This window comes from Rhinopithecus bieti, unplaced genomic scaffold (genome assembly GCF_001698545.2).
Source record: "Rhinopithecus bieti isolate Rb0 unplaced genomic scaffold, ASM169854v2 scaffold_28163, whole genome shotgun sequence".
Taxonomy (NCBI): domain Eukaryota; kingdom Metazoa; phylum Chordata; class Mammalia; order Primates; family Cercopithecidae; genus Rhinopithecus; species Rhinopithecus bieti.
The window spans coordinates 82995-106150 of record NW_016813718.1 but is presented as its reverse complement, the minus strand read 5'-3'; the positions used below and the strand labels follow the sequence as shown (position 1 = coordinate 106150).

At 35.7% G+C, this 23156-nt stretch overlaps 1 protein-coding gene across 10 annotated transcripts in view; it reads left to right on the top strand.

Annotated features, from left to right (window-relative positions):
* Nucleotides 1-22231, top strand: part of IL15 (interleukin 15) — a 109065-nt gene extending 86834 nt beyond the window's left edge. For 2 of the 10 annotated variants that reach the window (XR_001880827.1, XM_017848933.1), the window contains one exon: nucleotides 7578-7710. Coding sequence is in view for 3 of the 10 variants with exons in the window: in XM_017848931.1 (XP_017704420.1) it covers nucleotides 7714-7725; nucleotides 8747-8844; nucleotides 10205-10289; nucleotides 16221-16265; nucleotides 18106-18243; nucleotides 20997-21107 (489 nt within the window). In the remaining 7 variants the exon portion in view is untranslated. Of the gene's footprint in view, nucleotides 1-6504; nucleotides 6846-7577; nucleotides 7726-8746; nucleotides 8845-9367; nucleotides 9456-10204; nucleotides 10290-16220; nucleotides 16266-18105; nucleotides 18244-20996 lie in introns of those variants that run through there. The other 8 variants (XR_001880828.1, XM_017848935.1, XR_001880829.1 and 5 more) reach the window with 6 other exon arrangements.
* Nucleotides 22232-23156: the final 925 nt, after the last annotated feature.

Here is a 23156-nt window from a genome sequence, read left to right as displayed (position 1 = left end):
TGGATGACCTTTTAATTTTTCTGGAATGCATTTTTTACGTAATTATTTCATGGACATTCTGTGGGTCTTATATTTTCTAAGATGTGCTATGAAAGAATGTGTTTGCCCTCTTTTTCAAATACTAATAGCTTTCTAGGTTCAAACTCATACTCACTTAGAACCTTGAAGATGAATTCTCTTGTCTTGTAAGTACCATGATCAGATTCATTCTGATTTTTGTCCTTAAATAGCTTTGTATTTCGTTATCCTGGAATCAGGAAATTCAATTTAAATTGCTGTGTTTTTCAATTATCCCTTTTATGCCCTGTCAATGTGAAAGCTTGTGTTCTACTTCAGCTCTGTAAACTTTTATTTTATGACTGTTTTGATTATTTCATTCTGTCTGTTGTCTCTTTGCTGTCTGTTTATGGAACTCCTTTTGGATACTATGTTGGAATTTCTAGACCTATCTATCTCATAATTTCCAACTTTTTATTCTTTTGTAGTATGGCTTGGGATAATTTCTTCACTTTAGCAAGTGTTTGAATGAAGTGCTTTTGGAAACTGACCAGAGGAACAGATATCATTGATTGTTTCTGGAGAGTACATTAAATATATCTGTGCTGCCCCGAGGAAGCTGTCCATTGTTCCTGCCCTAGAGAATTATACTAGCTGGGATTTTTCAAAAACATTTATACCAAACATTTTCCAAAACATTTGCACCAAATGACAATAGCCCATGAACATAGTGCTACAGAAAACTATGATCAGAGAATGGTAAGAGAATCTATCATATATCCCCTCCAGCCACATAAATGAATATCCCTTGTTTACCTTAAATGATAAACTACCTGAGGTGTTCCTATATTTATTTTATATCTTTCTATAAATATATTGTTTAAATATATATTAAATATTGTTTAAATATATATTTCTATATATAAATATATTGTTTAAATATAGTGTTTCTATATTTACCCACTATTTGTTTAATTAATGCTTTTTGATAGTGATTAAAACTAAGATGTCGAAATCTTACTGCTACCTCTGTCCGTGGCAGTTCAAAGAATATTTATATAGATTATTGTTTGGTTTGGAAACATTTCAATACAATTAACAAATTTGTCTTATTTTAAGCATTCCAAAGGACTTAAAGATATTTCATTTAAAAAGATACATATATTTGTATACCTTTGTATGAAGTAGTTACCTAATCTTTTTTTCTGTTTTGATAAACTAAAATTTATAGGCCTTATAAACATGTTGGGTAGTCTTACAGGGGAATTAATACCAACCTCAAGTCTTATATTTGTGTGAATGAATTTTTAAAAATCATTATAGTAACCCAAATTACTATAGTTTGTATTGGGGTTTATTTAGCCTTGATATTGAACACAGATTAAGTTTAAGGAAATTTCTTATTTGAAAATCTCACATTGCTGTCAATTTAAAACAGCTTGAAAGCAATTACTGAAAATGTCTTAATGCAATTAATGATAGGAAGATTGGAGATATTTAAAGATATCACTTTCTCAGCTGTGCTTAAATTAGGACTGATGAAGAGAGCTGTAGCGGTCAAGAGCTGGCAAACCAACTGTTTATTTATCAAAACCGACTACTTATTTGTCAAAGCAGGTGGTTGGTGATTCAAATCCATCAACCACCTGTTTTTATAAATAAAGTTGTATTGGAACACAGCCATACCCATTTGTTTATGTGTTGTCTATAGCTGCTCTTACACTAGAGTGGATGAGTTAATCACTGGCGACAAAGTCTGCAAGACTTGAAAAGCGTGAAACATTATCTGGCCCTCTACACAAAGTGTTAACAGTTGCTGCATTAAACAATGGTGACAGTTTTGTGGAGTCCTGCCGACCACTACTTTCACAGTGTTAGGAAAATGGCTCACAGTCATCTGCAAACACGCTATACTTGTTTGCATATGGCCTTGCTTGGGTTCTGCCTTCTGCCTCAATGCTGTTTTTCTCCTTTCACTCATGGCTAGAATATATCCGACCTTCAAGGTGTGATTCAAGTAACACTACCTTTATGAAGTCCTATAATAAAGAAATGAAGTAAAATTTCCTGGACAAATCTCCCAATCGCTCCCTTACTTATAGTCTGAAATCCCTTGCCCCTCTCTTCCTTGTACTAGCTTGGTATACACACAACAGGTTTAAATCCAGTAATCTACCTATTCCAGGTTTTCTTTCCCTTTCAGCTTACTGTGGCTGGAGAAAACACATACAGCCCTAATGACTAATCTCACTCTACAGCCATTCACAACATTGATCCTTCAATAGGCCAGGCTCTCATACTATTCTCCCAGTTACCTAAATGGCTATTTTGTGTGTCCTCTTCTCTGTCATCCTCCTCCTTTCCCCATCCTCCTCCAATCTTCACTTTCTGCTCATGACTTTTTATCTTAATTCACTGAGAAAATGGAAGTAATAGTAGAAAACTTACACCTAGCTACCAGCCCCACCCCCCTTATAACTCAGCATTCCTTCCTGTGACAGTAGATGACTCAGCCCTCACCCCCTCTTGGAAGTGAGCTAACATCCTCATCCTCACTTGCTTGTTAGAGAACATTGCTCTCGCACTTCCTACCCTCACCAACATCCTTAATTCCCCCTCTCTAATAAGTCATTCTCATCAGCATGCAAACGTGTTGTTATTTCCACCACTTTCTACCACCTGCTACAACCCCCTTTCCTTCCACCCTTTTGGAGCAGGATTCTTAAAAACATTTCCTGCACTAGCATTTACAAAATCTTTTCTTGCCACTTTCTCGTCAACCATCCCAGGCAGGCTTCCCCTTAAACATGCTATTGTCAGAGTCATCTGACATGACCTCTGGGTTGCCAAGCCCACTGGTCAGTGCTAAAACTGTGTCTTGCTTGGCCTATCAGTGCATTTGATGTGTCCATCATTCTCTTTTGCTGGATATACTTCCCTTGACTGACTTCTAGAATATGATACTCTTCATTTCCCCCTTTTTCAGTAGTCATTCCTTTTGATTTTTCTTTCCTGGTCCTTCTTTTATAATCCCTGACCTAATTGATACTGAGGTATCCCATGCTTAGGTTTTGGTCCTTTTCTCTACCTACACCACTCCCTCATGAGCACTCTCATGAGTCGCATATCTATTTCCAGTTCAGTAACATTCCTGAACTCCAGTTTTATGTATCCCATGGCGTATTTGACATTTCCTTGTGCATATCTAATGAGCCTTTCAAACTCAGCATGTCCAGAACAGATACTCCTGACCTGTCCCCTCTTCTCAAGGCATCAGCTCTGTCCAAGGCTTGCTTGTTTCAGTTGATGGCAGCTCCATCTTCTCAGGTGTTCAGAGGAAAAGACTCAGAGTCATTCTCATTCTCTTGTTTCCTCCTGTACCCTACAATCTGTCAGGAAAGTCTACTAGTCCTGTCATAAAAATTGTTTCCAGACTCTAACCGCATGTCTCTATCTCCACTGCCACCCGAAGCAGATTCAGGTCCTCCTCTCCTCCACCTTTCTGACCTCATCTCAGACTACTCTTGCCCTTGCTCACTCCACTGTAGACTCAGAGCCACACAGTTGCCTCTGCCCTATCTATTCCCTCTGCTTCAAATAGTCTTCACTGAGATACCACCAGGGTTCACACCCTTGCTATCTTCACCCTGACCACCCAGAATTTCAACTTCACCCTTCTTTCCTTTTTTCCTTTTTCCTAGATAATTTTTCACTCTCTAATAAAATACAAAATTATAATAACTTATTTGTGCATTTTCTATATAGTCCATCTTTCTTTCTGAAATCAAAATTGTGTTCTGCCATCATTGATGTATTCCAAGGTCATAAAAAATGCCTAGCCTTTAGTAAATGTTCAGTGAATAGTTACTAGATGAATCAAGGAAAGTGATGCTGTCTTATAATCTCTATATTCTATTCAGCCTTGTCGTGTTTCTAGTAGTTTGAATGAATAGATGATGTATTTAACCCAATACACCAATACTTGTAAATCTTTTATTCTTGTATGTTTAATTAATTTTAAATGTGTGATTAGACAAGTTAATAACCAGAATAAAACAAAACATCAAGTATGTCAGATCATCTTTCCTCACTGGGAAGAACTATAATATTGGTATAGAATGTAAGATGTTTACAGTTATTTTCACAAGCAATTATTTGCTTGGGAAACAGCAACGGTGTGAGCCCCAACAGTATCTGAGTGAAGAATATTTGAAGCAGGAGGAAAAGCTAGAGCAGAGGCAACTGTATGACTATGAGTCTAAGGCACAGTTTTCACTTCAGAATGAACACTACAGAGATGCCTGGCTGTGTGAACTTGCTCACCTCACGATGTACTTTCCCTGGGCGGTACCATCCTGCTGCGGTTTCAGTGCTGCCGTGAGTCACCAGTCACCCTGCAGTGAGACCCGGTCACAAGATTCCAAACAGTTCCTACCCTGTGAGCTCCTTGAGGACAGGGCTGGGATTTAGTCTCTTTTATTTCACAGGTCCAGAGTTCTAGGATGGCAGAATGGTTTCGGGTGCCAGGCCCCACCTGGTTGCTCTCCATGGGCTTACTGCCCAGGGCTGCCTTGGGACTTGACTCCCTACTTTCTGGTGCAACACTCTTCGGCCACTCCAACTATGGCTTAAGTGGCCCCAGCTACAGCTTGACCCACTGCTTCATGACATACAGATGTTAAGCCTTGGTGAAATTCATGTGGTGTTAAGTCTGCAGTCTCACAGAATATAAGAACTGAGGGGGCATGGCTTCCTCCACCTTGACTTCAAAAGATGATGCTGACTTCTTTGGGGCACAGGCAGAGACTTTGCACAGGGGCAGAACCACCACAGAGAACCCCCAACATGGCAGTGCCTCGTGGAGCCAAGGAAATGGGGTTGCCACCAAAATACCAGAACTATGGTTAACAATGTAGAGTTGTAGTCTGGAGAAGTTTCAGGCATGAGACTCCAACCCATGACAACTGAAGCACAGGCTGAGCCTAGGAAAGCCGTGGGATCTGACCTGCTTGAGGCTTTAGGGGTCCAACACCCACTCAGTGCCCAGGCTGCAGAGTATGAAGTGAAAGGAAATTATTCTCCAACTTTAAGATTTAATATTGTTCTCCTTGTTGGGTTTTGGACTTGTTTCAGATGAGTTATCCCTCTTTTCTTGCTTATTTCCCCATTTTAGAATGGGAATGTCTGTTCTATACCATCGCACATTGTATTTTGGAAGCAGATAACTTATTTTGATTTCATAGGCTCGTGGTTACAGAACATTTGCTTTCAGGATGAAATCTCACCCATATTTGATTTAGATAAGTATTAGCTAGATGACTAGATTAACTAGATAACTAGATTAACTAGATTTAGATAAGTATTAACTAACAGTATTAACTTTAGAATTAATACTGGAGTGATTTTGAGCCTACTAGGATGGAATGAATATACTTTGCATTGTATGAAGGGCGTGAATTTGGCAGAGAGGGGAGGGTAGGGGCAGAATGCTATGGTTTGAATGCCTCCACCAAATCTCGTGTTGACATTTAATTGTGATTGTGACAGTGTTAAGAAGTGGGATCTTTAACAGGTAATTAGGTACCCCTTTAGGCACTTTCATTAGACAGGGCCCTCACAAATGGATTAATGCAGTTACGGAGGGAGTGAGTTTGTTATTGCCTGAGTGGGCTCCTTGTTAAAGGGTGACTTTGGCTCAATTTCCTCTCTGTCTTGTGTGCTTGCTTTCACCTTGTACCCTTCCGCCACAGGATGACCTGTAGCAGATGTCAGTGCCATGCTCATGTACTTCCCATCCTGCAGAACTGTGAGCCAAATGAGCTTGGGTCCCTTATAAATTAAGTCTGTGGTGTTCTCTTCTAGCAGCAGAAAATGGATTCAGGCAGCAAGCAGAGCTATAAAATACTTCCTTTTTTTTTTTTTTTTTTTTTTTTTTTTTTTTGAGATGGAGTTTCACTTTTGTCGCCCAGGCTGTAGTGCAATGGCATGATCTCGGCTCACCACAACCTCCGCCTCCTGGGTTCAAGCAATTCTCTGGTCTCAGCCTCCCGAGTAGCTGGGATTACAGGAATGCACCATCACACCTGGCTAGTTTTATATTTTTTTACTAGAAATGGGGTTTCTCCATGTTGATCAGGCTGGTCTTGAACTTCAGGTGTTAGGCGATCCGCCTGCTTCGGCTTCCCAAAGTGCTGGGATTACAGTCATGAGTCACCGCGCCCGGCCAATACTTCTTTTCATCTACACTGGCTTCCAATATCATGATTTGGTTAGATATCTTGTGGACATTTTCTATTGCATTCCTCCATGTTTGGCAATCACACTCTATTGTGGAGTATTCTGGCTAAACACTTAGTTTTCTTTTACTTATGCCAGCAGGATGTAGTTGAGCAGGGTAGTGAAAATCCATTGTGACGTTGTAAAGGCTCACTGCTATAAGAGGCCAGGAATGAAATTGTTTACAAAAGTAGCTTAGTAAGGCCTAATTAAAAATTATATCACCCACAGCATTGCTCAATCCCAAGTCAATATTATTGCTTTTTGAAAAATGTGGATTTGAGGATACCACAACTAAAAGGGAGGTAAGGAATTTAAGAGACTTTGGATGAAATGATGAAGATAAATGTAAAGTTCTATAAAAAATTTGAAGCACTGAGATAATATAGACAAAGGGAATAATTATAAAATAAGAGTGATAAGGAAGGTTTGCTTTAAATAAACCAATCAATGAGTGATTTAGATCATATGTAACAGGAAGATTAGATTTGATACATTCTTGTGGACAAAAAGGTATTTCTATTGGATACACCTTTATATCTTGCTTAATACCTAAATAAGTGTTAGCTTTTTCTTTCTGTGAGTTATACATAATATATTTTAAAGCAGCCATTTTTATATTTCAGAAACATCTGAAAAGTATAATAATTTAATTATTTGAGTTTATGGAACTTAATTCAGTGAATATTTGTGTCATGGGTTGTGGAAGATTTTGATTTTTTGTGGAAGAGGTCACCACATATATACTATTTTAAAGGGCAGAAAATAGTTGTTTGTATTTTTGTATATTTTGGTTATAAACTGCTTTTAATGACATAGAGTTGAATTTAGGAATGTTTAATCTTCACATTCTTCACTTGATTTGAGTGAGAAAAATAAAATTTTCTTGGTTACAAAATTCTCAAATGATTAACAGTGGTTTATTTAAAAGACTGAAGATACATATTCAGTGACTGTAGAAATGACTACTGCTGTTGTAAGCTAACAATCAGTACCTCTATAAATCTAAGTATTTGTTTTTTCTTTTTTCTTTTACTAGTATGCCTCTGGAATTTTCAATTCAGGGACATAATATAATAGAAAAGTTTTGCAAAGTATTTGTAATTAGACAGACTTGGTCTCAAATGCTGGCTGTCATGTACTTGCTGTGGACCTAGAGCAGCTTACCCAAATGCTACTAACCTTCCTCCATAGGATTATTGTTAAGATTAAAGGTGATGCATCTGTTAAGTAAGTAATAGAGTGCTTATTAAAAGGCAGGTGTTCAATAAGTATTAATTCCCTCCCTTTCTTTTTCTCACTAGTCCACTTGTGTTTTTATTGGATCATACCTTACCCTAGGTTGTATTGTAGGAAGCATCGTGGATGGATGGCTGTTGGAAATCCCCTGCCATAGCCAACTCTTCTTCAATACCTAAGGATTTACTGTGGCTTTGAGTAATGAGAATTTCGGTAAGAAAAAAAAAAAAAAAAAATAGATGAAAATAGCATATGGAATTTCCCTAAAAGGTCGTTTGAATCTCAGAGTCTTTGCGATAAGTTATATGGTTATTCTCTAAAGAGCTTGGGATATCATAGATGTATGTTCACATTTGGATTGTTCTTATTTTGAAAATAAATTAAATCGGGTTTTAAAAACTCTATTGACCATCTTGAGGCTCTTCTTGTCATTATAAGTGTGTTATTTCACTTATACCACTCTTTTGTGTTCTCTAAATGTCTTTGTACACACTAAATTGTGTAGTCTTAGAAGGCAGGGTGTGGGTATCATTCATCTTTTCAGTGTAAACAGAAGGAAGCATGAACAATCAGTGGTTAAGGTGGCAGTTAACACTGCTTTCTGAAACTATAAAAGCTTTTGACAACACAAAAGAGGCAGGTGAAAGTATCAAAACTCTGGTAAGTTCTAGGATAAATGATTTTCCTAAATCACCAAGAAAAATTATTAGATAGTCACTCTCAAGATGGAATACAGTATCTGTAGTTGGTTCCATTTTATCCAATTTTTCACCAAATAATATTGATATAATTCATTTTCATAATTTATGTGAAGTTAATATAACTAGTGCATCTCTGTTATTAATGCATGTTATTAACCTGTGCTTTATAACATATTTTGGCCTGTTAAAACAGAGAGAAGGATGAGGAGGAGGTCAAAGATAATATAAAAACATTAAGTGGTGACATTGGTATGTATGTAAATTAACAAATATGTCAACTTTGTTAAATTATCTTTGACATGCATCTACAGAAATATCTGTTAAGGAATTTTGTGCATAAGACACAGAGTTGGAGGTAGGAGAGAAAGCAAAAAAAAGATAAATTATAGTTTTATTATTTTTTGATAAGGAGCATTAATTATGAAAATATGAAAAAAATTACATCTTTAGACCTAAAATATGTTGACATGTTATTTTAAACCTCACTTTTTAACTAAAAAATGTAACCATTTGTCTATGATTATATTTTTCAGAAACCACATTTGAGAAGTAGTTCCATCCAGTGCTACTTGTGTTTACTTCTAAACAGTCATTTTCTAACTGAAGCTGGCATTCATGTCTTCATTTTGGGGTAATTTTATCTTTAGGCATAAATAATATTATGTTCATGGTCATGATGACTGTCCTCGGATATCTTTTCCATTAAGTTAGTTTATGTTCAGTTTGCTTATATCTCTAGGTACTCAGTATCTGGGGGATAGAAGGCAGACTATAGAGATTCAGAGGAGGTTGGGTAAACACCTAACTGAGCGTTTTTCTACATTGTGGTAATAGTACAAATGAGCATTATAGCCCTCAAATAAATTGGGCCTTTTGATATTTAACTGAACTTGGAAATGTACCACTTACTGATAGACTACATATTTTTCACAGCAATTAAAAGTAGATATTTAGAATTTGCTTATGTTACTTCTTATCTGTCCCTGACACTGACTCCTCCTATCCCTTGATCCTTATCCTAGTTCAGTTGAAAACATTTCTTTCTTTATTTAAGCCTTTTGTTGTTTCCTTCTAATAAAATTCATATGTTTCCATGACTATTAACTTTTTTCTTCTCTCTTAGATGCAGCTAATATACCCAGTTGACCCAAAGCACCTAACCTATAGTTATATAATCTGACTCTCATTTCAGTTTTATTCTACTAATGCCTTCATGGTATTGGGAACCATAGATTTGTGCAGGTAATTCTTTATCATAAGACAGATTAGTGTTGACTATCATGCTTCTGTGTAAGATCCATCAGGAAGTGAGGGATTATTTTTCCTCAAGCTGTAAGAATCATTCCAATGTTACTTGGTCAGTATAAGTGTATTTTGTCTGGATATTACATTTTAATTTTTTATGAAATTTATGAAAGTGAGTAGGTATATGATCATTCAGCCTACACTGGGATGAAGTCTGTAATGTTTATGGAGAAAGCTGCTGCAAGCATAGTAAGAGCATGAGCAACATGAAAGGGGCATGTTTAATGTTTTGTAAAAAAGCATTTACTGTCAAAATCATTACATGAAAATAATTATTACTTATTTTAAGAATTTTACCTATTTATTAGACTTTAAAGTGTCAGTACATCTCTACTTAAAGGAAACTAGTAATTCATTCAAAATCATTTACTGAGCCTTGCCACACATCTGGCACTGTTTCTGTTTCACTGTGATAAATTGAGCCAGTTTATTTATAAAGTATGCCTACAATTAGGCTTTTCTCTAATCCAGGTTGGTGAAGCCTCAACTTATCATAAAATGTCAAATTTGTACTATATGCTCAATGTTTATGTTCAGCTACAAGGCTGTTGAATGCACAGAGGCAAGGATAACACTGATTTTTTCACTAGTCAGAATAAAAAAAATATTGATTGCTCTTTTGCTTATAGTATTCATCAAGATGAACAGGCTCCTTCAAAATGCTTTGCTCATGGTTTTTCTTTCAGCTGTTTCAGTGCAGGGCTCCCTAAAACAGAAGCCAACTGGGTGAATGTAATAAGTGATTTGAAAAAAATTGAAGATCTTATTCAAGTGAGTACTCATTTTTCCATATAATGCCTGGTAGAACTGCTATGGAGTTTGTCTCTCTCTGTGTTTTCTGTCTGTCTTAAAGAAACCACACTTGAAACAGTAAGATTTTGTAGAAATTTATGATCTTATAAAGCTCAAAAAAAAAAAAAAAAATCTTTTCTTTACTGTTTTATAATCTAATTATCTTTAAATCTTAATTTATAAGCGGCCCAGCCTGATGAGTTCTAGTCTGCACAGGTGAGGTATTCTCTTCCTGTATCTGGAGAAGCCAGATATCTTGGTGGCACCTGCAGGGAGAATGGCTTGACCCAGAGAAGAGCTGTTGTTGCTTGTGGACTAAAGGCCCTCTTCTCCCACCTTGAGAAAACAGATTGCCTGACCTAAGGAAGTGCTTCCTGCCATAGAAGGTAATACCAGCTTCAGTGGAAGTCTCAATGGCACCAAGCATACCAAAATAGCACCACAAAGTTCTGAAAACTAAATTGTCATTGGATTCACAGCACTAAAAAGTAGGTTAGAACTTGCATGCTAAAGCCAAACAGGCTGACTGCATGCTAAAATAGAAGATTTAAATAGGACCAGAGTGTCCTAACATAATAGACATGAAGCCAAGATACAATTGAAAATCACCCATTGTACCAAGAAATAGGAAAGTTACAACTTGAATGAGAAAATATAGTCAACAGACTACAAAAATGAAGGGGATCAGATGTTGGAATTCTCTGACATGGATTTGAAAGCAGACATTATATAAAGTGCTTCAAAAACCAATTACAAATGCCCTTGAAGCAAATGAAAAACTAAATGCCTTAACAAAGAAATAGAAGATATGAAAGGAACCATATAGAAATTATAGAACTGAAAATACAACTGAAATATAAAGCAAACTGTAAAGGCTCATTAGCAGAATGAATAACAGAGGAATGATAGTTAATTTGACAACAGAATACTAGAGAGACAATTGACTTAAAAAAAGAAAAAGCATCACTGATCTTGAGAACAGTAACAAAAGATCCAGCATTCCTGTGGTTAGCATCATGGGAGAGAATCAGAATACACCAAGTAAAAGAGAGAGATTGGCTGAGTTGATAACAAAACACCACCCATCTATACTATCTATAAGCAGTTCAGTTCTGGTACAATGACATACATTGGTTGAAATTTAAAAAGGCAGAAAAAGATATACCATACTATAATGGGTTGAATAGTGTCCCCCCAAATTTCACATCCACTTGGAACCTTAAAATGTGATCTTATTTCAAAATAATATCTTTGCAAATATAATTAATGAAATTAAGATGAGATCATACTAGAGTGGGGTGGGCCCTAAATTCAGTGACTAGTGTCTTTATTGGAGAAGGAAAGGACACAGAGGAACTCACTGGGAAGAAAGCCATGTGAAGACATAGAGGAAGAGATCAGAGTGATGCCCCTATAAGCCACGGAACGCCAGGGATTGCCAGGATCCACCAGAACCTTGGGAAAGTCAAGAAAGGATTCTTCTCTAGAACCCTCAGAAGGAACATAGCCCTACGAACATCTTGACTTTGGACTTCCAGTCTCCAGAACTGTAAATGAATAAATTTCTGTTGTTTTAAACCACCCACCTTGTGGTAGTTTATTACAGCAGCTCTAGACTGATACACATGCATACATTAATTATAAAAAGCAGAAGTGGCTAGATTAACATCAAATAAAGTAAACGTCACAGAAAATAAAGTTACTAGAACCCAGAGGGACACTGCATAATGATAAAAAACAAATCCATGAGGAAAGCATAATGTTCTTAAATGTATACACATCAAACAACAAAGCCTCAAACTTTGTGAAGCAAACAATAATAGGGCTAAAAGAGAAACAGACAAATTCACAATTATTCTTGAGGATTTCACCACCTCCTCCTCCATAACTAATGGAAGTACTAGACAGAAAATCAGCAAGGGCATAAAAATACAACATAACCAACCAACAGGATCTAATTTAATACATAGACCACTACACCCAACAACAGCAGAATATACTTTCTTTTATCAAGACTGAATATATACTGAGCCATAAAAGAAACTTTAAAATTTTTTTCAGAACTTAAATCATGCAGAATTTGTTGTCAAACCACAGTGGCATCAAACCAGAAATCAGGAAATTAAATACAACGGGCAAATCTCCAGATGCTTGGAAATTAAATACTATACCTCTGTATAATACATGGGTCAAAGAGTAAATCTCAAAGGATATTCATAATACATACAATGAAAAAAATGAAATACAGCATATCAAGGTATATGCAATGCAGCTAAAGCAATACTGACAGGGACATTTTTTAAAATCAAATGAATACATGAGAAAAAAAGGAGAATTATCAAATCAAAAATCTATGTTACCACTTCAAGAAACTAGAAGAAGTAGAGCAAAACAAATTCAATACAAGCAAAACAAAGAAAATATTTAAATGTAAGAGCCAAAATTAATGAAATTGAAATCAAGAAAACAATAGAAAAAAGTAATGAAATATAAAACTGGTTATTTGGAAAATCAATACAATTAATCTTTAATAAGACTGACAAATAAAAAGAGAGAAGACACAGATCTCAGGAATGAAATTTGAGGCTGTCACTACAGAATCTGCAGTCATTAGAAGGATAATAAGAAAAACTATGAACAGTTTTATGCTCACAAATCTGACAACTTAGAGGAAATGGACCAATTCTTCAGAAACCACAAGCTACCAAAACATATGAAGATGAAATGGACAATCCAAGCACTCCTGTAATCACTATATACATTGAATTCATCTACACAAGCTCCCAAAAAGGGATCTCCAAGCCTGCTGGTTACACTGAAACATTCTATCAAATATTTAGAGAAGCACTAACAACAATTGTACAGTTTCTTCTAGAAAATAGAAGAGGAAGGAGCATTTTCCAGTTGATTTTAGGAGGGCAGTATTGCTCTGATGCTAAAACCAAATAGAGACATTACTAAAAAAGACAACTACAAAAATATCACCCATTAACTTAGACATTAAAATGCCCAATAAAATATTAACAAATCAAATTCAGCAATGTATAAAAAGAATTATACACCATGATTGAGTGAGATTTATTTCAGGTACGCAAGTCTTGCTCAATTATTTGAAAATCAAGCAATGTAATCTACCATATCGACAGGCTAAAGAAGAAAATTATATGTAGAAAAGGTATCTGATAAAATACAACACCTCTCATGGTCTGTGTCCCTCCATATGCCACCTGGATTTATATGTTGAAGTACTAATTGCCAGTATCTCAAAATGTGACTGTATTTTGAGATAGGGTCAGTTAATAGAGGTCATTAGGGCAGGTCCTAATCCAATATGACTGGTGTCTTTAGAAAAACAGATAAGGATATAGATACACAGAGACAGAAAACCATGTGAAGACACTGGGAGAAAATGGCCACCTATAAACCAAGGAGAGAGGACTCCGAAGAAACCAACCCTGCTGGTACCCTGATTTCAGACCTCTAGCCTCCTGAATTGTGAGAAAATAAAGTTCTATTATTTAAGTCATCAAGTCCTTGGTACTTTTTATGGCAGCCCTGGCAGACTGACATAACATCTATTCAAGATAAAATTTCTTAGCAAAGTAGGTATGGAGAACTGCCTCAACTTGATACAAAACATGTTCAAAAAGTATAGAGCTACCATACTTAATGGTGAGTACAAGACTGAATGCTTTTCTGCTGGGACTGGAAACTAGGCAGGGATATCTTCTCTCACCACTTTTACTCAACATAATTGTCTGAGTTTTCTGTTGCTTGTAACAGAATACCTGAAATGGGTAATTTATAAAGAAAATAATTTATGTCTTATGGTTATGAGACTGAAAAGTTCAAGGTTGAGAAGCCACATCTGGTGAGGGCCTTCCTGCTGGTGGGGGCTCTCTGGAGTCCAGAGGTGACACAAAGCATCACATGCAAGGGACTGAATGTGCTATTGTGCTAGCTCAGGTTTCTCTTCCTCTTCTTATAAAACTACCAGTTCCCCTTCCATAATAACCCATTGCTACTTTAATCCATGAGTGGAATAATCTGTTCATGAGGGCATAGCCATTGTGATCCAATTACCTCTCAATACTGCCATACTGGGGATTAAGTTTCAACCTGAATTTTGCAGGGGACATTCAAACCATAGCAATAATATTGGAAGATTAGCCAAATTATAAAGCATGAGAGAAAAACTATATGAGAAAAATAAATAAATAAAAGGCATGCAGATTGGAAAGGAAAATTATACATTGCCCCAAGTTTTTTGGAGGGAAAGTACTAAAAATGGGTATATTTTGTTTAGAAAATAATTCAAATTAAAACTACAATGACATATTATTACATGCAACTATAAGCATGTACAAAATAAAAAAAAGTAATGATGTTAAGTAAATATAAATAAACAAGGGTGATAATGCTGGCAAGGATGTGGAGAAACTGGATCATTCATACATTGCTGGTGATGATGTAAAATGATACAGCCACTGTATAAAATAGTTTGGCAGCATCCTATGAAACAAAACATGCATTTGCCTTACAATCCAACAACTGTACTCTTCGACATTCATCCTCAATAAATGAAAACTTATGTGCACACAAAAATATGTACATGAATGTTCATAGAGATTTTTTCATGACTGCCAAAAACTGGAAACAAATGTGCTTTAGTTGTAAAAACTGTGGCGTATCATGTCAGGGAATACTACAGAGTAATAAAAAGGAACAAACTAGTGATACCCACAAGGTGGGTGGATCTCCACGGTATTATGATGAGTGAAAAAAGCCAATCTTCATAAAGAAACTGTGGTACATTTATAAAACAGAATATTATCCATTGATAAAAAAGAAATAAGCTATCAGGCCATGAAAATAAATGGAGAAACCTTCAAAGCCATATTGTTAAGTGAAAGGTAGGGATGCCAATCCGAAAAGGCTTCACACTGTATGATCCCAACTATGACATTTTGAAAAAGGCAAAGCTATGGAGACAATAAAAAGATCAGTGGTTGCCAAGGGTTCGGAGGGAGGGAGAAATGGCTAGGCAGAGCACAGACTACTTTTAAAGCAGTGAAAATGTTAATATATGATGATGGGTGGCATTATACATTTGTCAAAACCTGTAGAACATACAACACAAATAATGAGCCCTAATATTCTATATAGCTAAGATCATAATAGTGACTCACCAAGTATAACAAACACACCAAACTAATGTAAGATATTAACAATAGGGAAACTGGGGTGGAGGACAAAGGGGTGTATAAGTCTTTGTACTTTCTGCTAGTTTTTCTGTAAACCTAAATGACTCATAAAAATGTCTATCAATTCTTTTAAAAGCTAATTTCAGAAGGTTACATACGATATGAGTCCCTTTACGTAACATTCTTGAAATGATAAAATTATAGGAATGGAGAGCTGAGAAGTGGTTGCCAGAATTTAGAGAGATTGGGTGATGATGAGGTATGTATGGGGAGAAAGGTGACTTTGGTTATGAAAGAATAGCAGGATAATCCTTGTGGTGATGGAACTATTTTGTGTCTTAACTGTGGTGGTGGTGATGTGAATCTATGCAAGTGATAAAATTGAATAAAACTTCACACATATGCATGCACACACACTGTGGCACATAAAACTTGTGAAATCTGAACAAGGTGACTGCATTGTATTAATGCCATTTTTCTGATTGTAATACTGTACTGTGGTTATAGAAGATATTACCACTGGGGGAAGCTTATTGAAGAGTACACAAGATCTCTCTGTATTTACTCTTACAGTTTCATATAAATTTTAAATTATCTCAAAATAAATAAATGAATTAAAAACAATTTAATGTTTTCAGTAGGTTGTGCTCATAATATTTAAAGCAGAGCATAGTTTTTAATATTGTCTAATTTTGTTTCCTTCCAGTCCATGCATATTGATGCTACTTTATATACAGAAAGTGATGTTCACGTGAGTATACTTTTTTTCAAAATTGCTATTTGTCTCATTATCAAAGTTTTTAAAAGTATATTTTTAACAACTAAAATATGTGTAGTTTTAAAATCTAACTTTTGGTGTGTTTCTATAATATATGATCAATGAGTTTTATTAGTGATTGTTGAGATGGGACTTGGGGACAGATAGCTACATAAATGATATTTTTGTAATGGTGCCAAATCAAAATATTAAAAAAGTCTTTTCCCTCAATGTCAGACAAGATGCATTATAAGTTTTTGTGATACAGTTGCATCATAATAATGCAATTAGATGCAAAAATCAGATTAACTTATTCAATTTAAGAGTAGCCAACATACCAGTTATTTCCAATGCTATAATGTATCACCATCTGCAATCATATTTTCCATAAATTGCTTAAAGTCGTCCATGTTCTGCATTTTACATGGTTCTCTACATTTGTCAGAAAAAGATTCTGATTAATTATTCTTTATGTGAGAAAAGAAACATAACCCATGAAACTTATTAGAATTGAAAAGTGATTTTGAACTGATTTCATTAATACATTGACATCTACTAAGGCATGTAGGATTTGTCATTTTGGTGGTGGTCCTTCCCTTCGGGATTGTTACTAAAACCAAGAAATGAATCCCCAACTTCACCTCAGGGAAAACAAACTCTATGTCCTCCCTCCATTATTCTTCAATTAGAACTTCTCTTACATAGATGATTTTCTAAGCATTGGAAAGAAACCATAGCCAGAAACTAGAAAAAAGAGATATTCACCAACCAATTGGGTCATGCTGCTGCACAAAGAAATTGTCTCCCTCCTCTGGCTACAGCATGTATTGTTTTTCTCTGCATTTTTGTAAAATGGAAAGTAGTCAGTTAACCACCAAATTCAGCATCCTGAGATTGCTTTTTTGCAATAAGATAACTTTGCAACCCATGGGTTATCGAAACAACCTTAGACTGAAGTTTAGATTTAAAACTGACTCCACCACTTTTACTTGTGTTACCTTGGAAATTGCTGAACATTTCTGAAGCTCAGTTTTATTATTGCTGATACGGTGACAGTATTTGTCTTTCAATCCTAAGCAGTGACTGTCGGGGTTAAGGAATATTACCCGTGCTGGGCACATGGGTGTATTTCTTCATTTTTTCATCCATTCAGTAAGCATTTGTGAAGTGCGTGCAGGCTCCCAGGCACTGTGCAAGGTATTGAGAACACAAAGTCAAATAATGGTCAAATCCCTAGATATTCCTTGTTTCCTTTCTTTAAGTTCTTGTTAAAGTAAATGTTGTGGAAAACATATTTTTGTGGCACCTAAGAGCTTTTTCTGATTTGGCCAGCCTGTGAGTGGACATTAGCCCTGCTTTGATTTTTCTAATAAATTTCTTGGAATTGCTTCTCTCCCTCTGGAACTTTGGAACTTGAAAGAATAGTATAATTAGCAGCTACCACTATTTAAAATGTTAACAACACAATTTGATTCTAAAACTTCTTACAAATGCACTGTCTATGTTGATATTTTCAGAGTCTAAGGCCAGTATTACTACCCTTTCCACAGGGGAAATGTGCTCAGTGAGAAAAACTGGCCACTATTTCTACATTTTCTAGTTTCATGTTCTGTACAATATTGCCATCCTTCTTGATTGTGTTTTGTTGGTTTGTTTTGGTTTTTATTTCAAAGCCAAAAGAAAAAAAATTAAGCTGCCTCCTATGTAAAATTTCTTAAGGATATTGTGTATCTTTATAAAATATTTGGATTAACTTTTTGAAAATCAAAATTACATCAGTATGAAAATTAATAATCACAAAAAATTAATTGTTCTTTTTAACTTTTATTTTTAGCCCAGTTGCAAAGTCACAGCAATGAAGTGCTTTCTCTTGGAGTTGCAAGTTATTTCACATGAGTCTGGAGATACAGATATTCATGATACAGTAGAAAATCTTATCATCCTAGCAAACAACGTCTTGTCTTCTAATGGGGTGAGTTTTCCAACAGTTGCTCAGAGTTGCATCTTATGTTTTGGGCCTGATTTGGAGAAGTCGTTCATGGACAAGCAGATCCTCCTAAGGGGCACTTAGGAGAAGGAGTCCTTTTCCAGTGGAATGGCATCCAAAAGTGGCACCAACTCCAGCATGCACACAATGCTAAACTGTTCAATGATTTATTCAGTAGACAAACATTTACAGAATCATGCCAGGTAGTGTGCTTCAGTGCTAGAATTATAGTTGCAAACCAGACAGACAGGTCAGTGACCTCAAGGTGTTTATTGCCAGGTGCAGTGGATAGACATTAATCTAATTACATACTCAAGTGTCTAACATCAATAATAGTAACTCACATTTATTGAGTTATTACAGTGTGGCAGACACTGAGCTTTAAATTGTTAATTCATTTAATTCTCATGACAAATCTGTGAGATAGTTATCTTTATTTCTATTTGAATGTTGAAGAAATTGTAGCACTGAGAGCTTGGATCACTTGCTCCAGTTTATACAGCTAGCAAAATGAGGAGCCACAATTCTTACCCGAGCAGTCTGTCTTCAGAGTCTGTTATCTCATGAGAAGATAAATGCTTTAAAAGGATAACAATGAAAATATTAATAATTTGAGTATAATCCGGGACATTCCAGGCAACTTTAGCAGTAGAGGGTTCCAGGAGAGCAAATTCTAGGTACTCATATGATAAGCTGGGGCATCAGCTGTGCAAAGGCCCTGAAGTGCAAAGAATTACGACTTTCATGGCAAAACACCAGTGGCCAAAGCAAGGTAGAGAGAAAGCAGTTTTGTAACGAAGAGGCATAATCAAATTAGTTCATTTCATAAATACTTTTTAGCTCTCAGGAGACAGTATGAAAAAATACCCATAATCCCTGCTGTTAAAGAGGGAGGAAACAGAAATAAACCAACCACTCAGCAAATGAGTAATAAGTTAGTTATTTATGAAGTCCAGTGGTGAAAAAGGAGGCAGGGTAGGGGGACTGGGGCTCCAGTTAGGGTAGGCTGAACTAATAAGCTGCCATTTGACAAAGATGTGAGGGAATGAGCCTTAAGGGTATCTAGGGACATATGTTCAGGCAGACACAACTGAAAGTGCAAAGACCCTGAACTTGTGTAGGTGGACACCTTGACTTTTCTCTAAAAATACAATGCTGCTTTATGTCTTTGCTTCAGTGTAAGCTTCTCAGTGATTTACCTATTTACAATTGTAATCCCTTCCCTATTTGAGTACTCCCTGTCCTCTTGTCTGCATGTCCCATATCTGGAATACGATATATTTTATATAATAAGTATTGTCTGTTTTTCCCTACGAGAATGTCAGCTTAAAAGGGACAAGTGTTTTTGTTTTTTATTAGTACTATATCCAAATTCCCAGAACAGTGTCTCATATATATTAAATAATTTATAATACTTTATATATGTATGAAATGAATTTATTAAGGTTTATAATACTCTTATGATGTTATCTCCATCTTATTGGTGGAAAGAGTGAGCCATGCAACAGATAACTCATGGCAAAATAAATGATGAGCTCTTTAATGTGAATGCTGACAGTCACCCTCATCATGGCAGAGTGCGATATACATGCTGGAATGGGTGGGCAGGACTGCACAGTCAGAAGACCTGGATGTGAAGAATTTCAGTTGATTATGTCAGTTGAGATGAGTCAATATCTCTGTCTTCCTAGCTGACATGATTATTTTCAGGATCAAATAGGACAGCATTATATGAAATATGACAGTGCTTGGCATAGAGGATGTGCTTGATAAATGTTAGTGATGCTGAATTCCAAATAGTTAATGGATATAAAATCTAATTTTTATTTTTTGCTGGCACAGCCTTCATGGTTCAGATGATCTCTAAAAAGTTTATTCTTAATTGCTACATTTGGAACATTCTAGTTATCCATAAAACTGTGTTTGAATTACAACAATTTGTGGTATTCACCTAAATGGCTCAATTCAACCAGTGGGTGATTACAGTGCATCAGGCCCTGTGCTGAATGCTAGGGAAATAAACATACTGGCTTTGCTCTTCTGGTAGAGAGCTTAGAGAATAGTATTATAGTATAAAAAGAGTAAAACTTCATAATATGAATAGAATACATGAGATGTTGTGAGAGAGGTCTAAATAAGAGGTTCTGAGATGTAAAGATGGGACATTGAGTCCAGCCCTGGGAACCCAGGGGTTCAGAGAAGCCTCCCTAAATGAGTACCTGAATAATCTTAAGTGTAAGTAGCAGCAGCTAAAATATGGAAGAATGTAACAGAGAGAAAAGCAAAGGCAGAGAGGCATCTAATAGTAAGCTGTGCATGGCAAGGAAAGCCAGATGCTCACTCAGTGTTCCTAGAGCGTAACATTGAGGCACGGGGTATATGTGAAATAAATAGGTAAGGAAGAGCTCATGAAGAGCCTGTGTGCTATGCAGGGAGGCATGGTCTTTATGCTAGAAGCAGATGATAGGAAACCATTGAAGGGCTCAAAGCAGGAACTCCATGGTCTGACAGACACAGCTTATTTTTCTCAATGTCCTTAACCCATTATTGGAAAAATAAACATATATCAAATCTCCCAGTTCTCTTTTCTCATAATTCTTCCTAATATGCTATTTATTTGCTAAAGTTTTCATATCTCAAGACCTCACCATATGGTTCAAACGATATGATATTCCCATTCCCATGAATGTATATTTAATTTAATTATAAATTGCCAATTTAATCTTTATATTTTGCAGAATATAACAGAATCTGGATGCAAAGAATGTGAGGAACTAGAGGAAAAAAATATTAAAGAATTTTTGCAGAGTTTTGTACATATTGTCCAAATGTTCATCAATACTTCTTGATTGCAACTGATTCTTTATAAAATGTTTCTGTTACTAACGAACATCACTCTGCTGCTTAGACATAACAAAACACTCGGCATTTCAAATGTGCTGTCAAAACAAGTTTTTCTGTCAAGAAGATGATCAGACTTTGGATCAGATGAACTCTTAGAAATGAAGGCAGAAAAATGTCATTAAGTAATATAGTGACTATGAACTTCTCTCAGACTTACTTTACTCATTTGTTTTTAATTTATTATTGAAATTGTACATATTTGTGGAATAATGTAAAATGTTGAATAAAAACGTGTACAAGTGTTGTTATTTGAAGTTGCACTGATATTTTACCTATTATCGCAAAATAGCATTTGTTTAAGGGTCAAATTATGTAGTGGCAGGGATGGGTACCAATGCTGCAGGTCAACAGCTATGTTGGTATGCTCCTGCCAGTGTGAAACCACTGACTACTGGCTCTCATTGACTTCCTTACTAAGCATTGCAAACAGAGGAAGAATTTGTTCTCAATAAGAAAAAGAAGAACTATATGTGAATCCTCTTCTTTAAACTGTAATTTAGTTATTGATCTATAAAGCAACTGTTATGAAATAAAGAAATTGCAACAACCGGCATATAATGTCCATCAGTAAATCTTGGTGGTGGTGGCAATAATAAACTTCTACTGATAGGCAGAATGGTGTGCAAGCTTGTCCAACCCATGGATTGCAGGCCATATGCGGCCCAGGACAACTTTGAATGTGGCCCAACACAAATTCATAAATCTCATTTTTAGCTCATCAGCTGTCATTAGTGGTAGTGTATTTAAAGTGCAGCCCAAGACAATTCTCTTATTCCAATGTGGCCCAGGGAAATCAAAAGATTGGATGCCCCTGGTATAGAAAACTAATAGTGACAGTGTTTATATTTCATGCTTTCCCAAATACAGGTATTTTATTTTCACATTCTTTTTGCCATGTTTATATAATTTTAAAAAAGCCCTGTTGATTTGTTGGAGCCATTGTTATCTGACAGAAAATAATTGTTTATATTTTTTGGACTACACTGTCTAAAATTAGCAAGCTCTCTTCTAATGGAACTATGATAAAGATGGAATATTTTTGTTTTTTTATACATTCATTTCATCTTAATTCAATTCTGGTAATACTCACTGAGTGACTGTGGGATGGGAAATTATCTCTTAAGAATTCAATTTCTCTCCATTCCACAGTAAAAACTGGTTCTCTTTTGAAACATTCTTCTATCACCCCAGTGCCCTATCCATATACATGGGTCTTATTGCTCTAGTCAAATGGTGCTTATAAATACCTTCTGAGAAAGTTTAGAAGAAATCTGTATCCTATTTGACTTTCAATAATCATGTATTGGCTCTCAGCTTCTTACCTAATCTCAGTCTAGAAAAAATAGTACTTGGCAGCCACTCTTAAAAGTCTTGGATTGTGGAAGTTTATTTATTTATTTTTTATTTCAATTGAGATACTATTTTTTAATATACGTGTATTTTGTTTTGCTTTATGTATCTTTTCTATTAGAGAGAGGAGGAAAAGTGTACCATTTTCATCTCTAAGTTTCCAGTTCAGTCTTTAAGGGAATGTTAGTCTTCCTGAGAAAGGGGGAAGGAAAATCATAATGCCAGTCACGTTACAAATAATATTTTATAGTGATCAATAGTTCATTTTGGTTACATAGGCATACAAGTGGGCTTAAAACTTGGAATTCACCAGGGCTCAAAATTTTAATTCTTACATTAGTTACTCGATATGGATCACTTCAGTTGATCTTAGAAAACTCAAAGCATAGATCTGCAACTACTTTAAAATACTATTAGTTAACTGAAGAAACAAAATAATAGTGTAAAACAATCTAAATTTTATTTTTCATGCTTGTATTCTTTACAAAATCAGTCTTTCCTTTGGATTCAGAATCTGCCTGTTTGAACTATCTTCCTTCATTAACCAACCCAATGTCATTTGCCTAGAGGATACTGTGTTTATGTCTCATTTACTGCCTTAAATGCTGAAAATATCTTCCATATGGAACATACAATAAAGGAAG